Source organism: Lissotriton vulgaris, chromosome 12 (assembly GCF_964263255.1).
Source record: "Lissotriton vulgaris chromosome 12, aLisVul1.2, whole genome shotgun sequence".
NCBI lineage: Eukaryota > Metazoa > Chordata > Amphibia > Caudata > Salamandridae > Lissotriton > Lissotriton vulgaris.
The window spans coordinates 653,571,526-653,597,032 of NC_141700.1; the positions used below are offsets into that span (position 1 = coordinate 653,571,526).

The following is a 25,507-nucleotide window of genomic DNA, read 5'->3' on the forward strand; positions in this document are numbered from 1 at the left end:
AGCACAGCACAATACAGTATGTTTACAGCATTCGGAGGGGGGGGGGGGGGGGGGAGGGTGGGAGGGGGATGACGATGTGTCCGTCAGCCCTCAGTTCGAAACTGAATGCAATTCTGTAGGTCACGCTACTGCCTCCTCGCGTTTTACCACTTACACTGTGACACACATATTAAAGAACAAGCACTGACAAAGTCAACACTTCTTGGCTATGCCAGAAGCTTTTGCTTTGCCAATGTCTTTCAGAGCAGTGCAGCTGCTGTGCAGCACGGCTAAAGGTTAGACAAACTAGCAAACGAGAGACCTATTTCATTGCAAATGCATTCCGCGCCATGTTAATAAAATAAACTAGTTGGCATGCACTGTGACTGCAGTTGGATTTATAAGGCATTGTACCACCCGTCCTGCTTCACTAAACCAAAGCGGGACACCTTGTTCCCGTGTTACAGCGTCGCTGATCTTAAAGCAGTTAAAGCGAGTCGCAGGACCAGGACATGCTCGAACATATAAGTACATATGACGCACTTCAACGCTTGTACATTCTTGATTTATTACTCCCACCGTCTCGAGTATTGCAGCCAACCATGAGGGTCACTGGTTGTAACGGACTGTGATAATGACCAGCGTTTAATACATAAAATATCAACAAACGGTCATAGCGAAGTGCCGCCGGATTCCGTCCTAGTTTCACATTGTTCACCTCCCTAGGTAACAGCATGTCTGTGGAGCGCCGGATGTATGTTTTCCCGCATTGTATGTGGTCGCATATCGCATGAGTTCATGTATGATGCTCCAGGGTGTATCATGTTAGTGGTACAACTGTAGTTGTTTTATAAGTGATGCATTTATTGGACCTGCTGCCAAACTGGATTGGTAATACCTTTCTCTACCTGCATGAAAGTTTCCACGCTGCGACGCCGGGGCTTCTTTCAAAGAGAAGGTCGAGGTCAAATTTATACAGTCGACTCGTAAAAGAAAAACACAAAACCTCAAGGAAGGTTTGCATCCATCCAGGTGTTTGCTTTCTGAAAGAAATGCCTCCGCGTAGCAGGAGAGGTGCGGGGATGGGCGCGCCAGCTGCGTCGGAGTGGCACCGGATCTCCACTGTCCGTGCCTCCGACATGAAGCTCTGGTGCATGAGGAGGTTTCCCATCCTGGAGTGGGCGCCCCGCTACAGACTGAAGGAAAACCTAGTCCCAGACACAGTTTCCGGGCTGCATCTGGCTGTTTATCAGGTAACACACGGTGATTGTACTGCAGATACCGTTACAATTTCAAAAGTGATGTTTATCATTAACGCTATAACGTTGTTTTTAGCGTTCTTTTTATTGATAAGAATTTGCTAAAAATGCTTAGAGTAATAAAACTCATCAGATCAACCCACAAAAAATCTGTTTGGGAACACCAGAACGAAAGGAATTGAAAATAATAGGCTCCCGTTTTTCAGTTTCTCAAAAATCCAAACCAAGCACGCTTCTGGGATCATCTCAACAAATTAAGAAATGGCAACGTAAGCAGGGAGAATGGGGTCGAGTCTCTTCCCCGCCCCCCTCCCGGGGTGCCGTTCTTACCTGCTGGACGGGGGTGTTGGGCCCCAGAAACCTGCTGGAACCGTTTCGGTAGGGTGAGGGGGCCAGGAGCCGGGTCCGGGTGGAGTGCAGCCGCCGGCCAGGAGCCGGGTCCGGGTGGAGTGCAGCCGCCGCGCTGAGTCTGTGTCCGGGCTCCGGGGGCGGGGAAGGAGGAAGGCGGCCATGAGCAAACAAGCGGGAGGGGGCGGGAAAGGGGGAGGAGAGACGCTGACGACGGCCTTGGAGCAGGAAGGCGGCCATGAGGAAAGAAGCTGGAGGGGGCGGGAAAGGGGGAGGCGAGACGCGGCGGGCACCAAGAAACAAGCGGGAGGGGGTGGGAAAGGGGGAGGAGAGACGCTGACGACGGAAGACGGGTGCCGGCAATGCCGGACCAGACACGGGGGCGTTCCCGGCGTCGCGTGACGTCGGCAAAAGCCAAAGAATGTCGGGAACGCCCCCGTGTCTGGTCCGGCATTGACGGACAGGCCCCTCGTCCAATGGCAAGGCTCCGTTTACGGAGCCAGCCAATCAAGGACGAGGGCCGAACAAAAGCCACACTACAGTTCTCAACAGGATTTCGCCTGCGCGGAAAAGCTGCGCAGAGCGCAGCTTCCGCTAGGCGAAACCTAAAAAAGAAACTTAAAAAGCACATTTGGAACCAGGTTTATCACAGATGTATGCAGGTAGATGTGGACAATGCAGGCTTTGTGCAGTCACTTAAACTAAAGGGATCTTATGGGTAAAGTGGAAAAATCCACTCGTTGACGCAGTATGCTGTGGTGGGCATAGGCAAAGTGTGAATGACAATTCAACAGACCAACAGGGGAAGTCCCATGACCAAAAGGCTCAATATGCATGTCTATTATGTATGTCTTTTTTGAAAATAACTATAGCCTGATGAGACAAATAAAGCTGTCTCAAAGGCCAGACCTTAACAAAACACTTAATAAATACATAGGAAGGTGTACATTTGCTCATGCATGTCTTTCACCAGACCTGTAGGCCACCCGCACCAAAAGACAAACTCCCTCCCTTCTTGCTGTAAACGAATCATACCATATAGAACCCCCCTTAAGCTGTTCATTTCCCTGTGTTCCATTGACTTGTAGCAGTGTTACACAAAATACATTCACACGCATATATAAAATCGTACCATGTCCTGTTACATGTTAGCGAAGGTGGAATAAAATATATTAAAACTAATAACTACATTAAGCTCGGCTTCAGCTTCCAGATTCTATAACGCACCCAGAGCTGTTTTAAGGCATGGGCAAAGTGGGCTCTAGCCCAGGGCCCCAGCCTTTCAGGCCCCTCCTCCCTGATAGAGCCAGCTCTGTTCTGAAGAGTCTTGCCCTGAAGACCGTATATAATTATTAAACAGATTGTTTTAAGTAGCATTTTCCTTTATTTTTTAATGTAGGTTAGCTATGAAAGTCTATTGCAGACATTTTGCAGACAAATGTAGTTTTTGTTTCCTGCAACATCCTTAAAACAGTTTATTTTAGATAAAAACAGGACCTCACATATGAGAAATGGGAGGGGGTCACAGATATTATTTGCAGTAATAATAGTAAGATGCTTCTGTGTTACAATATTGAAAACACACATCACTATCCCTGAAGAATAGATGTAAATACATTTAGAATTTGAACTAGTCCACTTGTGAAATGTCAGTAAGTAACCTGGCCAAAGAGGGCATTAAAGAGCTGAAACTAGATGATAAATTCAAAGCAGTTCCCAATAGGGGCGACCAAAATGCGTTTGGCCAAGGGCCCTCAAAATCATTCAGATGTTTCTGAATACACTCCTCCTGTCCCCCCCCCAAAACCTCAACAACTACAGTGTAGGATGTATTAAGGGGACACCAGCGGGGAAAGGTACATGATAAGAGCATGATGTAGCAGAGCCACTGCTGAAAATGATTAGGTAGTCTTTCTGCATTCTTATTATATTTGGCACTGCCAGATCTTTTGTCAGGGATCAACAATAAAAATACATAGAGGGAGGTACTGGACCAGTCCGCTTCAGCCATGGATTCATTTGGATCCATCCCTTTCAGATATTGAGTGAATCCAAACCCATACACATTTCTCGAGGAAGGTATATTGTTATTTTACCTCACCTTCATGTTTTTGGCTAACTCGTGTTGACATGCGGGGGGAGAAATGGGGAATTACCAGAGGACCCAAGCACGAGATGACAGATTCCTCAAGTAATTCTGCATTCCTAAGGGGCTCTCTAAGGATCCACACATAACACTTGACCCTTCAGGAGTTACTGATTCCCCTGTATTAGTAACTTGGTGTTGTAGAGCCAAAGGCCAATGGACTAAGAATCATACCCCAGGGTTAGTCCACAATTTGTGCCTATGTCTGTCTTGTGGTAATTGTGGTCTATGTTATTATCTTATAGCCACCCCCGTAGCGGGCTATACCGGCTATTAAAGGTCCGCTGCAGCATCAAAGGCCCCAGTTGAAGGCGAGGGACTTTAACAAGGCAGTGGGACTTTAATAGCCGGTATAGCCCTGCTACAAGGGCAGAATGTACAAACAAATTAAACAAAGGTTTCAGGGAGAGCGAGGGGATTGAAATCCCCTCAGGCTCCCTGAAGCCTTTGTTCACAGCCACAAAGAAGCATTGGAATGTTGCAGCTCCGGGCTTATATCAGCCCTTATAAGCCTGGAGCTACTCCATTGTTTTCAATGGAGCTTCCAACGTTCCAATGTTCTAATTGGGATTAGTGCATTCTCAACTCTCTTTTGCTTTATTAGATGTTGAATGTGGTGCTTGCTGTGGATTAGAAAATGGTAGGCTTAGTACTAGCGCCAACAGGACACGATCTATATAGTATGACAATTACCCAGACCAATGAGCCGTATATTCTGAAAATACTTGAACCACTACCCTTTTCACCAGTTTCACTGAGAGTGGGGCAGGAGAGTCACAGCGTCTTCAAGCATTGTTCTGTATTGCACATGTATATAGCACTTAGAACCACTATGTGAGACACTGAAGTGCTTGCCTAAAAGGGCAGCATGCTACACTCTGTAGGGTGTGTGGTTGGAAGGGTGATGTCTTTGTTTTGGTACTACATTTGAAGTATTTCCATGTTATGCAGGAGGACCTCAGAGGAATGGGTATTGTGTTATGGGATGCAACATTTAGCAGTGTGATTGATGAAGAAGTGAGGGAGATAGCCAAGCAGTTTATTGCTTTCAGTAAGCTGGCAACTCTGAGAAGCTCTGTTTTTTCTTTGTAGCCTTTACGGTATTTCCTATGCTCATGGTCCATTTAGATGTTTACTGCACTGGGTTGCCCATTGTTCAGTATTCTGTTTAAAGTATATAGTCCTGAGCAGGCATATGATGGGGAGCAAAATGGTGGCAAGATCTACTGGAATGGACTTCTTTGCCATCATCCCATATTTGAGAAGTGTGGCTCAACGGTTAGAGGCGGCAGACCCGGAGGCAGAGGTCGGCCCGGGACCAGGGTTCGATTCCCAACGTGGCCGGGTGCAGGACCAATGTCAGCGGCCCCAATAAATCTCGCCTCGGTGCCACTCTAACCGTTGGGTCCCACGCTGCAACTCTGGGCAATAGCTTGCTTAATCTCCACTCCGGCCTCATCACCGCCGGGGATGCCTGGCTGCACCTTGGGGATGCCCAGTAAAGGGACCATCTCTCAGGGAAAGCCAGGAAGGGTTCCCCAGTGGTACAGCGCTGAGACGCTCCAGGGTAACCACGAGCTCTATAAATCCAACATTCATTCATTCATTCATTTGATTGTCATTGTGACATGTCAATAAGCTGTCATAGCATTTAGTTGGTTGGGACCAGCAGAGTTGGACTAAATTTAAATATTCTATTGGCCAGTGATATGTGGCAGATCTCTTCAGCTATTCCATGCCTGTTCAGTTGGTGATGGGTGATTTATTGCTGTAAACTGGCACAGTACTTGGTGATGAACATGAAGTTTGTCTCATGTGATTGTAAGAGTGTCAAGCAGTATAAGGTAATTATTATACAGCCTCTATGAACAACAATCGGTGGCCTGACCACGGAGTGTTATGGTATTAATATCAGTGTGGGTCAGAAGGGATGTTTAAGAATTTCCATTACTAAATAACTATATAATACCCGTTCTACACATAGGTCAGCTCTTCATCCCTTTAAGAAAGACTAATTGCACAAGCTCTAATACAATCATTTCACTAATTCTTAGCACAGAGGGGCAACCTGCCGGATTTTTACTAGAGTCCTTCCCAGTATACACTTTCACGGTGCAAGCATAACCAGTGGAGCTCTTGCACAACATGTACAACCTGATGCTCTAAGAAGCCTTTTTGCTTTGTATGGATTGCCTCAACTGCAGCTGTGCTTTTTTGCAGGATCAAAGACTCTTCAGTCGCTATACTCTTCTCTGACGTATAAATCTCTGAAAACTTGGCAGACAAATGTTCGACAACAGGCAGAATTTTGGGCAACCTGGTGTGGTCTGGATGGTCCAATGCTGCAGAGAAATAATAGAACTACAGCATACAGTGCAGAATAAAAAAACAGAACTTAGGCCATGACCTACGGGAAGCTGGGTCCTACCCAAACTGCACAAGAAGACCAGTAAGGCTGTATTGTTGGTGTGTACACTTATCCCATGAAGAGTGTCAGACCTCAACATTTTTTCTACCCCCCCAAGAGAAATGGGGGTCCACGAGTACGTAGTAGAATGAGGTGTCCGAGTGCCTTCATGCTTCTTCAGAAGCTGTTCACCACCCAAATTTGGTTTGTTGCACAATTTTTTCCAGGAACACATAATCGACAAAAAAGATGGAATTAGTCAATTTGCAAAACAATTGCAGCATTGACTTTACATCCAGCATCTTTAGTAAATGCAGAATTTAGAACTGAAATCTATTAGGAGGCTGCAAGTGAGCACTCTTCCCGTGTGTCGCACAGTATCAGCCTGCACTCCGGGCTAGGACACACTGTCACAGTCGTTCAGCTAAAACGTCCATGGTCATGTTCTTCAGGGTAACATGAGGATGTATAATCATCAGGTAAAACTTCACCAACTGAAAAACTGCTTCCACATTTTGTTCCATGATCCTCTACCTCAGAAGCAGTTTCAGTATCAGAACCAGCCTAATTGCTCTGCTCCATTATTTTATTAAGGCATTGACAGCAATCATCCAATGTGAAGCCACCTCCCAACCATCTACAACATGCTTCCTCAAATACTGCATACTAGAGAGAACACAGAAGGGGCTCATAGAAATGTTAATGCACTGAGAATGAAGCGTGTGTGCTATGAGCTGAGATGAGAATGTGATGCAGTGTAATGCTTTGAGTGTAGTGTAGTGCAAAAGTAAGAACAACTGTCTCAATACAGGCATAAATAAAGCTTAGCTTTCAGGCGTTTGCGATCAGCCACTCGCTTGGAAAAATCTGCAGCAGACCACACTGTGTTTCACCTCATACAGCACTTGCATTAGTATTCATAAAAAGAAAACACTTTTAAAGCCTGTCATCTATTCAAATAACGGGAAATCTAACGCCCCAGTCTTTGCATGTTGCCGACACCAAAGAACAAAGAGGTGTTTAGCTCGACTTTGCAGAGACCTCTTGCCATTGGTCTATTTCTGCTTCTGTGGGTGGATCTGGAATCCCAACATCTCAGCTGAATGTCAGAGCATCAAGCAAGGCCCTTCTCACTGCCTACCTCGCACAGTTAACGACCTATTCATGGAACAATTGGCACACAGAGTGGCTGCTCCTGCTGGGAGTACAGCCAGCAGGCCTACACAACGCAAGGCAGGAAGATACTGCTACATTCAAAAATATATTTCACATACTACAATTTGATTTCTTGAGGTAAAAATATTGAATCATGTCAACATATTTATGCTGCCGCACATTCAAGAACATAAAAACAAGCAATAGTGAAACAAACATATCTGCACGGTCTACATGGGCAGATGCATCCGCACAGAACATATACAGAGGCAACACGAATTTCCTTCCACACAAGTCAAATTTGCAAAAAGACAGCATACTTGCATGCAATACACAGGCTGAGCCTACATGCATTCTTGCCTGTATGGCTGTACATGTTGCATGTGAGATTGTTCTTTGTGCACACACAGCTACACTAGTGCTAGTCAGAGGAGGTTTTGTCTTTGCATTGCTTGTTGGTATCTGCTTCAATCTGATAGCAGCAGCAACAGCCACAAGTCCAACATGACTTCACCTATTGACAGACATTATCCTGAATACTGACATAATAGTCAATAAATACAATTCAAGATTTTACAACAGACCATAAACCAAGTAGTGAGAAAGGAAGCATTTTGTATGAGGAGCCTTAATACCATCGTCCCAAACGGATAACATGAATATATTTTGAATACACAAGTTTTCTGAAGGACAAAAACAGGAAAAAAGGACTCTTGATAGTACTGTGGACACACAAGGTGGGGACTCTCGAAGCATCCATTCAATTGGGACTGCTTGTATGTAACAAAGAGGTGCGGAACGTTACTACTAACATTGTGTTATTAAATCATCAAATATGAATCTAGCTTTATAGAGAGGAAACCTGATTGCTTTACTTTACTGTTGTGAATTATATGGTCCTGAGGAAGGGCATTTCACCGAAAATGCATTTAGTGAACAGTGATGTAGGTCTACTGAAAGCATTTGAGAACAAGTAATGACAAAGGCATTTGGCCTAGCTTTGGTGGTCTAGTACAATGTTTTGTTTTGTTTTATTGCAGGCATATGTCACAATCAAAAGTAGAAATGAAAACCTGCATCTACATAGAGGTAGCCACTTGCAATAATAAAAAAGAATATATATAAAACACAGTCACAGATGAGGCAATTTCACCAGTGATGATTTTTTAACAGCAAGCCTTTTTGTGCTGTGCATTTTGGTATTAATATTTGGTAAGGAAAAATGAATAAAACACCAACTAAGCAAGTACTCAGATTGCAGGCAGCTGCAATGTCACATTCCCCCTTAAATACAAGTCAGAAAAGCAACTTTAAAAAGGACATAGAAAATAAATCACCATTTAACAGGGTACGAAATGGAGGCAAAACGAATAGTCTGTATTTAACGTTAATATAAGAATACATCAAATAAGACACTCTTTGAACCACATTAGTCACAGCAAGGAAAGGAAATATTTCAGGTGGATGTAAACAAAGTGCCCAGGCTTCCTGCTCTAAAGGGAGTCAATGGGTGAAGAGGGCTGGCCCATTGCCCCATCATGTATGCTGATGGAGGTGGAAGCAAAATGAAAATGACACTTTAACAGAATAATGGATCCCTCCAAGTATGTATATTCTATGTATGACTATTTTGGAAAAACAACAGTTTGGTGAAGCAACTAAAGCAGTCTCAGAAGCCAGGCCTATAGAGTTGGGAAAGCCAATGAATTTGTGAAAATAACCGCTGGAATCGTTAAAACAAACATGATATAAGTTCAACAAAGTATTAGTAGACTTTTTGGTATCTGAATGAGCTGCACCTCAAACTGAGAGGATTAACTACAACTTGAAAGTAGGACAACACCAGTGGTACATCCACAGAACATAGTGATACTTTTTCAAAATTAGACAATCTAGAAAAACATTTGAGACAGTAACATTGAATATATTCAAGAAAGAGAAAATGTAGCTAATGGACACAGCATTGCAGCAAAACTAAAAGAGAGCTGAGGCAGATATTGGTCGCTTTTGTGCCATCCAAGACATTGCAGTCAAGAAAAAAAAACTTTTTGATCTAATCCATTCAGTAAGATCTTCCCTAGTAGCAAAACTTGGGGGGAAAACACAATGCATATAAGATAAAAATACAACTGTATAAATCAAAAGGTTCCAAAATGCTAGCTGCAGCTAGAAGAGCACACCAGCTAATATTTTAACCCGTTCGGCGCTTATGACGGAACCGTTCTGTCACGGGCCGCTCGACGCGCCTGCGCGGCGCTGATTTCGCGCCTGCGCGGCGCGTTCTATTGAGCGGGCGCGTTCGTGACGGAACCGTTCCATCACTAGCACAGCTCACCCGAGGCGCGTGACGGAGCGGTTCCGTCACAAGCGCAGGTGAGCCGCGCGGCCCCCCCCCCCACCCCCTAGCACTGCGGCGGAATTGCCGCCGCAGTGAAGGGGTTAAAGATACTTACAGCTAGGTATCAAGATGATTTCTCCTGGAGCTTCAGTTCAGTCCAGGCCTCGGGCCTGTTAAATACCACTGAGAGATGGAAGCAGGTCTTCCTGTAGGTGGTGGAGATTGTCTAGAGGTGTTGGAGCGTGTAGAAGGTGTTGGAGAGACTTACAAAGCATTTCTGGATCCCACCCCATCTTGAAGAACAATGATTTACCACAGACTGGATCACCAGCATTACTAAATATGGCCGTGGCAACGTGATGGCCAGGCTCTAGTGACCACAAACATAGTAGAAATCAATACCAGTTCCTCGGTCCTTTGGAAACGAAACAGCACCTTGGAGGAAGGCCAGCCCCTTGAAGATGACACTGGGGGACTTTCCTGGGTTAGGAACAAGGAGTGGAAGAGAGGAAAATGCTGCGCATGGCTTGACAGTATGCGGATTGTTCATTCCCCCTCACACACACCAATACACACCTGGGCGACAGGATTTACCCCTTTAAGCCTAGAGCAGTGGGGAATTAAGCAACTGCCTACCCCACCTCAAAAAAAAGAGAAGAAAAAGAACAGGGGGTGAGACAAGAGCAACTTTTTGAATCACAGAGCCAGTCTCAAAAAGTGTCCAGTAGTCTAAATGCCAGTGAGTGTGAAGATGTGACAGCTAGTTTTCTCGAGGACGAGATACAAATAATGTAAGTGCTAAAAGACTTAAAGAGCACTAAACACAGAATAAAAAATCAAGATTTATTTTCAGCACTGGAAGGAGCAGTGGAGGAAGTCGGGGATAGACTATCTGTTGAGAAGTTGTTTCGCTCCCTAAATCACCAAACAGAAGTTATCAAAGGCTGTTTGAAGATGTCCTGCAATGCTACTAGAGGTTCGAAAGCTCAAAAGTGGCATCCATATCAAATTGCGAGGATAAGGTGCATTACTTAGAAATCTCTGCAAAAGCAAAGGCACTGTGTACTCTGTGGCTACCAGTCCTGGTAGCAACTAGTGCATATTTCATACAAATAGTTTATTTATTTATTTATTTTGAAAGTTTTATAAAGCGCGAACAAGATCCTAGCGGATATCAGAGTGCTGTACATACAATAAATGTTACAATAAATGTTACTTAAACAGAAAACCAAAGCAGATCAGAAATATATGTACAAGGGAAATAGTAAAAATAACAAAATTAGGTGGAACATCATAGGAAAGAAAGTGTCTTGAGGATGGGGGCACATGTGCGATTCATCACAGGACTTCAGTAGGTTCAGTAGCGTCATGTGAACTTGGCCATGAGGATGGCTTTAACTTCCTTTTTAAAAAGGTAGTGGATGGGTTGAGTCTGGTTTCTGGGGGTAGGGCATTCCAAATTCTGGGTGCCGTCCCAGAGAAGGATCTGTTATACGTTTTTTTCTTATGGAATTTTTGTGGTTTTAGTAGTAGTTTTGCCGCACTTCTTGAGGATCTGGGACCACCCGAGATCGTCAATTTCTGTGCCAAATAGCTGGGTGATTTGTGATGCATGGCTCTGTGTGTCATGCAGGCAATTTTCAGCTGGATTCTCGCCTCCAGGGGTAGCCACTTCAAGGATTGAAGGTCCGGGGAGATGTGGGAGGTACGTTTAGATCCAGTTATGAGTCTTGCTGCAGCGTTGATGGATGCTCTGAGTGGTGCAGTTGATGTTTTGGGTAGGCCACAGAGAGAGACACAACCATATTCCACTCTGGGTATAACCAGTGCTTGTACTTCCTGTTTGAAGTCATTGTGTGGTAAGTAGGGTTTCATTTTCCTCAAGGCGTTTATCTGGAAGTTGGCTCCCTTTGTAGCATTGCTGATATGTTTTTGCATGTTGAGGTTACTGTCCAGAGTGATTCCTAGTGATTTCACTGAATCTACGATGGTAGGTTTAACGTTAAAAGCAGTAATATGTTTGATCCAATCTTGCATTTTGGGGATTTGAGCCGGGGGCACTATTAGTAGGAATTCAGTCTTTAGGGCGTTCAGTTTGAGATGATTTTCTGCAGTTTGGATGCTCCTAAGCGCTGTATTAAGTAGTTTGACGTCCTCTAGGGTGTGTATCTTGAGGTAGAGTTGAGTATCGTCGGCGTACATGTGGAATTGCACTTTATGAGGCTTGTAGGATTTCAGTGAGCGGTTCTAGGAAGAGATTAAATAGTGTTGGGGATAGAGCGGATCCTGGTGGGACACCTAAAGATACCGGGACGGGTTTGGAGAGAGTGTTATTTACTTTGAATTGTTGTGTCCGATTTTGGAGCAATGACGTGAACCAACTAAGTACTGTCCCAGACAAACCCATTCTGTGTTTCAAGAGGTCTAACAAGTTCTCATGTTTGACCGTATCAAAGGCCGATGAGAGGTCCAGTAGGATGAGTAGGCAGGAACTATTTTGGTCGAGTATTTGCAGTGCGTTGTCAATGATGTGTGTCATGGCTGATTCTGTGCTGTGGCCTGCACGGAAGCCTGATTGGTGATTGTTGAGAAGATTGAAGTGATCAATATGTTTCGTTAGCTGTAGGTGCACACATTTTTCCAGCAGCTTGGCTAGGGTGGGGATATTGGAGATAGGGCGATAGTTGGAAAGGTCTGTGGGGTCTGCCGAGGGCTTCTTTAGAATAGGTGAAACCTGACCTACTTTGAGGGTATCTGGAATGCATCCTTGTTGAAGAGAGCTGTTTATGATCTTGGACCAAAGAGGTAAAAGCAGTGGAATGAGGTCTTTAACTGCGTTTGCTGGAAGCGGGTCAGAGAGGTGGTTGGCTGGTTTCAATGCACTGACAATTTTGCCTATGGCCTCTTCAGAAATGTAGGTAAATGATGACCAGGCTGCATTATTTTTTGGGTTGGGCTTTGATAGGAGTTGGCATGGAGCGGTTTGGGGAACAGGGGGGGTTTATGTATTGGGTATTGCGTATAAGGATAGATCGTTTAGGAGGTCTTTCTTGATTGTGTTTGATTTCAAGGTAAAGAAGGTGGAAAATTCTTCACAGTTTGGCTGCCGGGATTGTAACTCTTGTGGACGATGAGTGGCCTCCTTAGTTTGAGTTTTGATCAGTTCAAAGAGTTTTTTGGGGCGATTTCTTGCCTGGTCAAGTTGAAGGCTGAAAAAGTCGGCTTTGGCGTGCTTGATCTTTCGGAAATATGCGTTTCTTTTTGTCCTGAGGATCTTGAGGTGGTTGGCGGATGGTATAGATCTCCAGGCCCGTTCCGATGTTCTGAGAGAACGCCTGTCCTCGTTGAGCATACCGTTGTACCAAGGTTTTGAGTCTTTCAAAGAGGTTGTATTGGAAAGAGATATGGCGCCTCAAGTCTTGGTACTGGAATCCACTGCACTCCCTTCTAAAAGCACTGTGGGAAACACAAAGGTAATTGCATTGTGTTCGCAGAACTGGCTAGCAGTGGCCAGTGCGAAATGAAAGTGGCAACGAGGAAGGATTCCTTCTTGTTTGAATGCTCCAGAGCGCACATCTTCTCACATCTGAGCTTGGTAACTTTTACATCGCAGAAAAAAACAGCAGATATTCAAGAAGGAGATGATTGCTCAGGGCTTGGCGGATTCCTTGAGGTACAGAGAAGAACTTAGGTTCAGAGAATGTGGTGCTTGTCACAAGTATGACAATTCAGACTATTCAAGGCCCCCAAAGCTATAAGAGCTGCTAGGGAGGCAGGTATTAGTCGCTTTAATATATTTTGAATAATGAACAACTGAATGCACGTTGAACAAGTTACTTACCTCTGGTAACACATTATCTGGTAGAGACAGGAACTAGGCGCAGATTCCTTTGTTTAGAATCTTCCCCCAGGTGAGAGAATGGATCCGGAATTTTTTTCCATAGTACGTCCGTGCGTCGGTAGAGGGTGCTGTGCAACTCTGTATCGAAGTCATCACGCAATGTGACGTCGACAGAGTCCATGTAACCCTCTCACTGATGTCAGTTTCTTCTGTGACTATTTTCCGCGCTTAAAACATGGAGGTACATGTAGAAACTGGCTACTGAATCAGTGTGCTAAAATAAAAGAATTTGTGTAGAAAAATCACTGAATTAAAATTCTGTATGGATTTTATAACGAAAACATTAAGATGAAAGAGGACTCAGTCTCAAATAATCACTGAGTTTTTAGTGCAGTATATGAAGTCGCATACCTAAATTATTGAGACCAAAGAGGACTCCGTTTGCAGAGCGGAGAGGATGGGAGAGTCGTAAAGAGTCTGCGGCTAGATGCTGCCTCTACCAGAGAATGCATCACCGAAGGTAAGTAATTTCATCTGAAAGAGACATCTAGCCACAGATTTCTTACTTTAGAATCAAATACTAAAGCATACCATCCCCGGAGGAGTGTCTGCGAACTGAGAACGCTAAAACTCTCTAACTTCGAACAAAACCGATCTAGAATCAGAGAAAAAGACTGGCCTTTCATAATAATGTAGGTGAGCAATATCACACTTTTCAATTTAAAAAACCTGTGGAAAAACCACAGATAAGTAAAGTGACAAGACGTTAAAAAGCATGGGAATAAAATTATCCATGTTAGCAAGACAACCATTGTAGAAGCCAACAAACAAGATTAATAGAAAACTCCTCGCACTCTTAAGGGGAACAAAACCCATACATGCACACCACATAAGCACTGCGGTACATACCACAGTAAGAAAGGCCATAAAGAAACAGAAGCATAGGAAGAACGTTTCCCATGATAGTAGGACAATGTGCCGAATGTTTCTACAATAAGAACTATTGGTGTGCATATTCAGAATTGTATGATACTTGAGGACCACAGATCAGCAGGTCGTGCCTTATAGAGTTTTATCCGAGCCAGACCTTCTCTGCAAAACAGGGAAAGAGGTTTATATCCGTGGTAAAGCATAACTCATAGAAATGTTAATGCACAGAGAATGAAGCATGTGTGCCATGAGCTGAGATGAGAATCTGATGCATTTTAATGCTTTGAGTGCAGTGTAGTGCAAAAGTAAGAAAGATAACAAGAACAACTGTCTCAATACAGGAATAAATAAAGCTTAGCTATCCTCTAAAAAAGAGTGGAAGCCAACAAAACATAAATGTGTATTTGGAAAGCACACATTCACCACAAAGGGTATATTGAAGTTGAATAACATGTACATAGTAAACCACTTCACTGGTAAATATTTTATCAGCCTCAGAAGGATGAAAGGCTGAGTGGACCCACCAAGATATGAACCTGTGACCATAAGGTTAAACATAGTCCCCTACAGTGGACGCATAGTCCAGTAAGCTACCAGACCCGCCAACAGCAACAAGTGGCATAGAAACAAATAATATCGATAGGAAATTGGAATAGGTACAATCGAAATGTCGCTAGGATATCTCCAAGAAATGCAGTGACGTAGAAGTAAAATAAATAACCGCCTAAGTATGGATGAAAAAAAATAGTACACGTACAAATAAAGTAGGCCTAATAATTAGTCAGACAATTCTGACCGAACAGCATGCCTGGGGGAGGATTCTAAAGTAAGGAATCTGCAGGTAGATGTCTCTATCAGATTCTGAACTACACAAACACTACCACCATGTGGTAGAGTGTCATAAATGCCGGTGTTGTCAATTGAGTGTTGGTGTCGAGCCCCAGAAACCACTTGCTCAAATTAAGCACTGCCTTTTAGACTCCATCAGTGTATAAAAAGCCTCACAATGATGTGTTTCACAATGGATGAAGAACTGAATCAACTACAGCTCAAAATCAATCTACATTTTCACTGTGGAACCCTCCATCAAAAATTCCACTTTACCTAATCCTCCACAGTACTTTGCCCCAACATTTGGAGGGATTTGTAAAAAAGTAGGCCTTCAGAAACCAGGATAAGATTCAGATGACCTCAAGCACCCCATGGAGTAAATGGAGTTGGGAGGCTCACTTTGAGAAATAACTTTATTTAGTATTTGGTGGATGGTATACTTTGTCAAAAAGTGAGAGATATACCATCCTTCTTATTATAAGTTCCATAGGCGTTAATGGACTTGTGATAGAGTGAAAGGGACATCTATACCTTTGAAACGCAGTTTCATCAGAAGAGCTTTGCGATTTCTACTCGCACGTAACACGAAGGTTCAAACAATGATATTTATGCTTCACTTGTACATACGAGTTGCTAGTATCATTCATGAGGAGAAGCAGCTGGGTACGCCAGCTACTGACAGTGGAATGGCATCCTCCATCCGAGGCGAACTGAGCCATGGGAGTGGCTGTGGATGCCGGAGATGAGAAGCACATCATGCTTTCGAGAACACAATGCACTTAAGTTGGTCTGTGAACGCAGCGGGTGATGTCTCGGAATGGGGTCTGTGCCTGATACAAGATATCTTGGATTTGATTCAGGCTTTCAGGGATAGGCAGTAAAAGGCCACCAGAATGGGAAATTGCTACTGAGGCATTTTCTTTGCTGACAGAGGGCAGGTGGGGCGGGAGGAGACAGTTTGATTAAGCGGAGCCTATTTCTGCATGTTGGGCATTTAAATGAGATTGAAATATATGAAGCAAAACAGTTTAGACAGACGATGGGATGATAGCCCATTCTGTGTAAATACAGGGATAAACAGGGAGCCAGATTATGTTTCAACTGGAGATGCATGAAGAGATTCAGTACACAAGCTGTTTGCCCATCTTTACAAAGAGAGTTTTGTGCATCTCACTTTAGAATCCCAGAGTCTGTGGATAATGAAACAGAGTACAGTCTATGTGTAACTAGAGGACATCTCTTAAGCACACAACATCTATCCTACTCCTGTCCCTCCCCCTCTTTAGATGCTTTTAAAAGATGCCATAATTACAAGTTCACAGAGATTTGCTTATTGCCGTGGTCAAACGAAATATTATCCTGCATTTCATAGCTCTTGGAATCTTTGCTGAAGAGCAAAACATTATTTTGTGGTGACGTAATTACAGATACATCCATGGCAGGCACCAAGCCTCAAAAGCTGAGAGCTTTTGTGATGACCTACACACGGCTATGGTGTTCATTGTATTTAAGCAAGGAATGCAGATGCTCAATTCGTAGGGGCTCGCCCTTCAATTCTCATTTTCAAACCCATCTTAGACACCCTTTTCTATCAATTATTCAGTTCATTTGGTTGAGATTATGATACTGATTCCCACTGCCTGTGATTAGGGCTAAGTTATAAGCAAACATCTTATGTTAAATTATTTTGATAGCATGGTTTGGTCATGGCCCAGCAATGAGAACATTTCCTTCTCCTTCCACTTAAAACAATGATTACCGTGGTCAATTTATTTACTGGAATAAGCACTTTAAGTTTAGCAATATTCTTTCTGCTTTCTTCTCCTGACATCTGTAAACTCTGAATATATCAGCAAGAGGAGAAAGAAAACACTACTGCATACTACAATAATGTGAGGATTCCCCTGTCTTCAGGGATTAGCTTCTTCAGGATGCAAACCTTTTTTATATGTATTTTATGATTGTTTTGGATGTTATCTCCAGATCAAGGTATGCAAAGGTAATGTTCTGCACTGCAAGCTGCAGAATTCAACTTCTTGGAGCTTTCAGATGCAAGGGACACAGTGTGTCTGTTCGAGAATGTCTACTTTTTGTGAACATTCAACCCCAGTTAAAGGTTAAACGCCCTCACCATCTGAGTTTATATGCTCAGCCATCAAGCCCTACCTACCGGGTAGAGAACTTCGTTCCACCCATATGGCACTCCTGGTCACCCCCCGTTTCAAAAAGAAGAAAGCTGGTGGAGCAAAATTTGCGGTCCTTGCCCCAGCTTTCTGGAACTCTCTCCCTGTGCGTCTCCGCACTTCACCCTCCTATATAGAGTTCCGAAAAAACCTCAAAACCTTTCTTTTTTCCCGAGCTTTCGCTGCCTAGCCTCCTCCTCCTGCTGCTGTTGCTGGTCGTAACCTGAAAAGCGGCATGAAACCGCTCGGTAAAAGTGCGCTCAATAAATGATTTTAAATTCAAATTCAAATTCAAATTCATTACTCATGAAACCGCTATTCGTAAACCTAGGCATAACTAGTGATGTTCAATTTCACAGCAACAAGCATACTCTCTTACCTGAAGCCCAAGGTACATGCAATGCCTCTGCACCCTTTTGCTGGGCTCCAACCTAATGCAGCAAGAGTATTTGTATCCCTCAATGATTTCACAATGACGTCACGGTGTGTGATAGTATCATGCCTGAAATTTAACACCCAAAAATCGTATATCCCCCGTTCTACCGATATAGAGGCATGGTAAGTATAAGAATTTCCATAACAACATATAGTAAGGAAAATCAACTGAGGGGCAAACTGTGCCTGGTAACCTTACTCTCTCAGACAGGCTTTACAGGTAGTAGATGCCAAAAGATGTTGAATACAATCACAATCGGAACAGAAACACAGCAAGCTAAAGAATGTCATGGCTTACTGCTCGCAGATCCTTGTTCCACTGTGTGGATGAACTTACTGAAGCTTGTTGATAAAGCATTCCACGGTGACAGTCCAGACCAGTTTGCCTGCTTTTCAATTTCTCTCGAAAGAAGTGCCAGCCCTTCCAAATTTACTTTTTAAAAGGAATAATTGAAAAGGGCGGGAACCATCCATATTGTTTATTTTTGAATGATTACGTTTTTGCATTACACACTACCTGGAAAGATCATGTTTTAATACTAACTGGACAAAAAGGATTTTTTTCATATGTGTAATGTTCAAAGATAAATTTGGAAAGTGATATTTCTCTTTGTAACAAGTATCTGAGATTGGTGAACAATATGTTCCAAGACTAGGATTCCTACAATGATCTTATCCGAGTATTTTAAGACACTGAGCTGAGGCAGGGAGCGGCGAGGATGGTTTGCGCAGGGCTTTCTTTCAGGCTGAGAGAAAACTGGAATCCAGTCTGGAAACCTGGCTATTCTGCAAGCAGAGGATGGTGGTAGAGCTGCAGTATCTGAACCTTATGGTTCTCATATCTTGCAAAAATGTAGGAATAGGAGAAGGGCAATATCGATGCTGTGGCATCACCCAACAGAAAAGACCGACATAAAAGGGTTCATCATCCCATAGTCTGTCTTAGTCTGATGTTTTGCATAGAACTTATTTTAGATGCACTACAGAAGAGATAAGAGGGTGGACAGTTGTTTAGCAATACATCAAGGCTGTCTTGCATATTCATATATGGGAGTATTTAACCTTTCTGCATTACATGTATTTGATAGTCAACCCCTGGCCTTCTAGCAATAGATTGATGACAGAATCTAAATACGCATTTGCTTTATGAGTTAACACACATGCCCAGACTTTGTGGCACAAAGACAGAATACATCCTAGGCATGCATTAAAAAAAAACAACAGCAACATTTTCTAAAGCAAAGGTCATAAACACATATGGGGTACAATGTGTAACGATTTCTCTGTGGAAGATTGTAACCTTCATCCAGACATTTCCTAGAAGCCATTCAATGAATCTTCTAAGCATCTGAGAAGAGAAAAAGCAAAACACTGTGTGTTTCAAGACATCCGAGCCAAGCGACCCGAGGGGGCTCCTCCATGGCAAACAGTGACTTCCCGGAGCTTTATTAATCTGGATGATTTGTCTTTGACCAAAGAAGATCACCTTTAGTCTTACCTGGCCGTCTTGTCCCACGTGAACCTGGTGTATCTGTAGGTTACCCTGTAAGATAAGAAAGCAGAATGAACACACAACTCAGGAATTCCCCATGGAACAACCTCCGGGGCAATAATGTGGGAGAAGCACCCGAAGAACTTTCAGGCCTCTATCAATGTAACAGTTCATTACAGCTTACTTTAGGGAAGCCATTAGCAGGGGCAATCTTTTATTTTTTTGCAAATACAACATGACATAAGTCGATTCCCAAATGGGATGCACTGGTAGTTTGGAGACTCAATCTTATAAGCTTTATGTTCCATTTTTCTAATTTTGATGCTCATCTGGCTGCGTCTCAATACATTAAATGTGCTATTGCAGCTTGGGTTTTACTCATTCACTTAAGCTTTGTCATAAGTGTCATAGCCCTGTCTCTCCTTTGCTGTTCGACTCTCTGTAATTCATAGAGCAGAAAGAAGTTGGTAAAATGTAACCCTATTCACTCACTGGCCTCATACACTCAGCACTCACTTACATGCGATCAACACAAGGCTCAATCTTGCACAGCACACACTTGCTTCTGCTCAGTTCTCATCCGCATCTGCCCTGCGCATGTCCCTCCATCTGCCCTGCGCATGTCCCTCCATCTGCCCTGCGCATGTCCCTCCATCTGCCCTGCGCATGTCCCTCCATCTGCCCAGCTTTCCCCCTACATTCGAGGAGTGGTCAAACCACCAGCAAAGAGCCTTAGAGCAACTGTCACATCACGGCCTGGAAAAATTAGACTGTTTCCCACCAGCTTTAGCCTGGTAACCTTGAACAAATAAATGCAGAAAAAGCAACTGAAACAGTAGTCGAGATTTATGTTCAAGTAATACCTACAAAACGCAAAGCCTTGCAAATATTGAATGTTCTGAGTGAGCCAAAGTAATTCCAGTCACCTCTAAATGGGGTGATTATCTTTTAGTTAGTTGACAATATTTTTTTTTCTTTAAGGTGGTAGCATAGTACAACATATATATTATCCTTGTTCTAGAGTATTGTCACAAGCCAAGACCTAAGCATGTAGGAGATTGTATCTTACTGTACTGGTTTAGTTTGCGAAACAATATCTGTACCTTACACAATGTCTACCTAGGAAACGTGGTTTTACACTCTTTGCCAAAGAGAATGTATCCCGGAAGACTGAACCCTTATTTTAGGTCTCGCCTAGATAGTGCATGCGCTGTGTGTTCGAGACATGCTGTATTCAGGATATGGCAAAAGACACATAATTGATGGACTGAATGCAGAACAAATCAAACCATTCACCTCCTGTCAAGAGATCTGGGTTAAATCCATTCTTCTTTTGCTCACCATGCCACCACCATTGAGACCTGGCCATATGCAAATCAGCCTTGACCCTGTGCCTCATGGGAACAGTCCAGTCCGAACTGCCAAGCCAGGCGCTCCCTGGAACGGAAACAAGCATCCTAGGACTGGTTTCGGGGTTTCACCCCAAATCAGGATAGCTTAATTCCAGTGGCACAGTGAGCCCGGCACCCATGTCTGGGCATACCCGGTGCACTTATAGCGAGAAAGCAAAAGACACACAATTGATGGACAGAATGCAGAACAAATCAATACATTCACCCCCAGTCAAGAGATCTGGATTAAACCCATCATTCTTTTGCTCACCATGCTACCGCAATTTGGATTCAGAATATGGGCATGAATCTTCGCCCACTTTCCTCCCATCTTTTTAATTGGCTTCCATCACTGTCCTATGTAAATGGTGGCTTTTCATTGGTCAATAGGCTTAGTAGTTCTTCCTCGGTAACGCCTTTTCTCTTCTTGTAATCTCCCATGGGGACACCCCCTGTTACATGTGTTGTTAGTCTAAGTTTTTATCACAGCCTCGGACCACTATTTTCTTACATGGCTTTCTCAGGACACGCTCTCCGGCAACACTTTTTTTAATGCCAGAGCGGCAAGTCCCGGCTGGCATAATGGCAGCCGTGCCTTTCTTTTGTTATTTGCAGCGCCAAACTATGATAGGACTAAAAAGATTAATAAATTCTTTTAATATATATGTAACCCAAAATGGTTTAACAATTAATATAAAAATAACAAAAATAATGTTAATAGGGAAAGGCAAACTTGGAGTAAAGGAATTGAATATCAATGGTTTGTCTGTTGACTGTGTAAAAACGTACAAATATTTGGGAATTACATTTGATGATCGACTATCATTTAGACAGCATTTTAATAACAGAGGCTAAAGGTACCTCACTTGCTTTCGCATTTCGTAAATTAAGAGATAAATTAGTATGCCCTAATTATGACCACCTAGTTAAAGTTATGAAAGCAAAACTCATCCTCTCCCTGGACTATAGGTCCGTTATTTTTAAGGGTAGAGACGTGAAAACACTGGAGACCATAGTTGCAAGGACATATAAATCAGTATTTAGGATTCCTAGGCAGATTTTATGTGCCAATTTAAGATTGGAATTTGGCTTACGGCATCAGCTCTTGGTGCGTAAAGCTGCATTTGTTAAAACCCTATTAGCATTATCTTGAGCCGAGGAGGGCACGTTGGCCAGTATGTGTTGGAGCGAGATTTCGACAAGCGAATATTCTAGAAGCTGGCAGGATTATTTAGCCGAGTGTCTCCTAAAATTCGAATGTCCCAAATTGGAAGACGAAACAAGGAGTAAAATGGTTTATAAAAAATTAATTAATTCAACCGTTGCCTTGCTGTCAGAAGTGTTGGATAAATATGAGTTGGGGAAAAAAAACACTTTTGGTCCATTGCCAATTGCTTCGACAAAATGATGGTCCAACCCTATTTACTTTTTCATCAAAAACCCTTAATTAAGAACAAATTTATGTTATTAAGGTTTGGAATCTATCCAACCAAAGATGGAACCCCCAAATGGAAGTCCAAATGGGCACCAAAATTTGTCGGCTATGTGGGCAATATGATGAAACCTTGCTGCATATGGTAACACTATGCCCAAAAATGATGAAGGAACGGAAAACAATTTTAAAACCTATTTTTATAGAAATGGGACTTAGGACTTTTAGATCGGCATTAATATTTTGCTTAAGTGGTGTCAACGTCCATATAATACAACAATTTGTAAAATTTATGCTTACAGTGGAAATGAAATTATGTAAGGTTGACACCCAAAGTATATGTTAAATTTGTTACGGCTGTGAAATGAGGATGTTGCTGTTTTTAAGGTGATGATGAATTATTTATATGGCTCTTTTCAATGTACTAATTGTTTGTTTTTAGAGTACTACTTTTTAGATAATGTTCTATTTATTATGTTTATTATTTTTGTCGAATGACATACGTACACTTTATCCCTGAAAAATGCCAAGCCCTATAGACTGTTTTAAAAATGAAATAATAATTTTAAATTACCCCGAACTGGAAAAAGTTAATTGATTGTGGTCAACTTTATGCATTGTATCCTGGAATATTTAATCTGGTAATGTGTTGTGTTTGTATTTATTTCTGTTCTTTGTTGTAATGGTTTTAATTAATCAACAAATAAATAAATCAATACATTCACCCCCGGACAAGAGATCTGGATTAAACCCATCATTCTTTTGCTCACCATGCTACCGCAATTTGGATTCAGAATATGGGCATGAATCTTCGCCCACTTTCCTCCCATCTTTTTAATTGGCTTCCATCACTGTCCTATGTAAATGGTGGCTTTTCATTGGTCAATAGGCTTAGTAGTTCTTCCTCGGTAACGCCTTTTCTCTTCTTGTAATCTCCCATGGGGACACCCCCTGTTACATGTGTTGTTAGTCTAAGTTTTTATCACAGCCTCGGACCACTATTTTCTTACATGGCTTTCTCAGGACACGCTCTCCGGCAACACTTTTTTTAATGCCAGCGCGGCAAGTCCCGGCTGGCATAATGGCAGCCGTGCCTTTCTTTCGTTATTTGCAGCGCCTAATGTGGCCACATGCCTTTTTTTCTGTTTCTTTACATTTGTTATAATGGCAGCACCCGTGGGTGCCACTATTTATTGAAAAGTAAAAGATATAGAAAAATTAAATTGCCTTTTTTTACCCCATTTCTTCACTTTTGAAGCAACTGCAGCACCCGGGCTTTAGCTTAAGATGATTAAAGCGCGGGTGACACATTGTAACAAAAGTAAATGAATAGAGAAAAAAGCGTGCAGACACCATTTTTTTTCTATTTGTTTACTTTTTTTTTTACAATTGTGGCACCCGCGCTTTAAACAACTTGAGCTAAAGTGCGAGTGCCGCAATTGCTTTTTTTTCTTTCTTTTCCAGTAGGGCTGCCTGCCCGGCGGGTCAAGGACTTCCTTACCCAAGAGATCTCCTAGCAGAGCTTTCATTATTATTGTTACATTTGGTATTATTACCTGTCTGTTTGTAAGTAGCACAGCACCACTCTCGTGGCACTATAAAAAACTCAGCACCAGCCTTAGTGCAGCTGAGCTCAGCTGAGAGTTCACCTGCACAACGATTTTAGTGCCTTTCTGCAGCGCCAACAGTTTTCTTCTAGGCTCCTGTGGGTACGCTGGGTAAGTTTTGAAAAATATTTGATGCAGTGAAAAGAGTGAAAGTCCTTTCTTGGCAGTGTAAGCATTGAGTTGGCGGGAACCTTGCCAAGATGGGGACTTTGGTTATAGAGTGACTGGGCCACAATCTCTTTCCACGCACAAGGCTTCTAGTCGGCTTTCTGCAGCTAGGAGGCCATTGTATTCTGTGGAGACCACTGAATCTTTTATGGAAACGACGTCCAGTGAGGGGATAATGTGTGAGTTTGATTTCTGGTTCCCAACAAGCTAAAGCAACAAATGAGAAGTATTCCTGGGACAGCAGCTCATCTGTGGATAAGTGCACCCTGGTTGGCACTGTAAGCGCTACTGCCTTCCTATGGAATGGGAGCCCGAGAATGTGCCACATGAATATTATGTAATTATCTTCATGAAACTACGAACATACATCCTTTGGCGAATATTTACTACCCAAAACCATAGCAGGCCGTACTACTTACACCGCACCAAACAGTGCAACAAAAAGGCCTCACCAAACAGTATTACCCAAACTCTCACCAATCAGTATCACCCAAACTCTCACCAAGTAATAAAACAAAACCTCAGCCCTCAAAACTTCTCAAAACAAAAGCTAACAGTACAAACCAATATCTTGCTAGTAGCACTAAACATACTTCACACAGCATTGCTACCCCAAATCACTGTCATCAGTACTTCCAAAAACCACAGTCAGAAGAAGTACAACAAACATCACCAACCAATAGCACCCAACACCAAAGGTACCATTACTACTCAAAACAGGAGCTGTCATTATTAGCTAAAACTAAAGCCAGCTATACAACCCTAAGTTACAGCCATGGATACTACACCATCAATGACAGCTGCACTACTCAAACCACAGCCACTAGTACTGTGCCCTTAATGCAAATATAAACAGATAAATCGCAGCTGAGCATATTTTTCCATTTGTTTTTACTAGAAGTGAAATTTTATTTAGCATGCGTTTTAAAAATGGACCTTTATTTTTTATTTAGCTTTAATTAACAAAAATAAATAAACAACAATGGTGCATTGTTAAAACGCAAGCAAACAAAAATCTCACTTCCTATAAAAACAAATGAAAACATATGCTCAGCAGCACTCTTTCTCTTTATAATTCCATTAAGGGTAGAGTACCTTACGTGGCTCCCTTTACAACTCCACAGGGACATTTAGAAACCTCCTCTGGTACAGCACTTTTCCCTTCATTCGTGGAATTTCATTCACTATTACTTATGCTACTACTAGGATCTTTAAAAAAATGAAAAACACTATTTGCGTTGCCAACAGCTCAAAGTTTCACTAATGCGAGACCTATTACATTGCAAATTCTTGTTAAGGGATGATGAGAGGACGAACACATGCCCGAAGGCTTAATGGTCATGTGACTGGCCAGGTTTAAGCCATGGGTAAACATAGTTTTTCAGTAAAGTGAGACTGCTCGGCACATGAATTGGAGCGAGCATCAGTTGAACACATACAGGAAACATTTACGGTCTAGCTGTCTGTTTCAAGTTTAATGTTTATTGCTTGATTAATTAAAATCATCACAATACCCCCCCCCCCTACATAAAAAGAGTAAGTTTCATCTTTTATAACAGCTAGAA

At 42.7% G+C, this 25,507-nt stretch overlaps 1 protein-coding gene across 2 annotated transcripts in view; it reads right to left on the reverse strand.

The window, feature by feature from the left end:
- Positions 1-25,507, reverse strand: part of BANP (BTG3 associated nuclear protein) — a 990,655-nt gene that overhangs the window by 377,695 nt on the left and 587,453 nt on the right. For both annotated transcript variants that reach the window (XM_086945823.1, XM_086945822.1), the window contains one exon: positions 19,351-19,395. In XM_086945823.1, the coding sequence (XP_086801949.1) occupies positions 19,351-19,395 (45 nt within the window). The remainder of the gene's footprint in view (positions 1-19,350; positions 19,396-25,507) is intronic.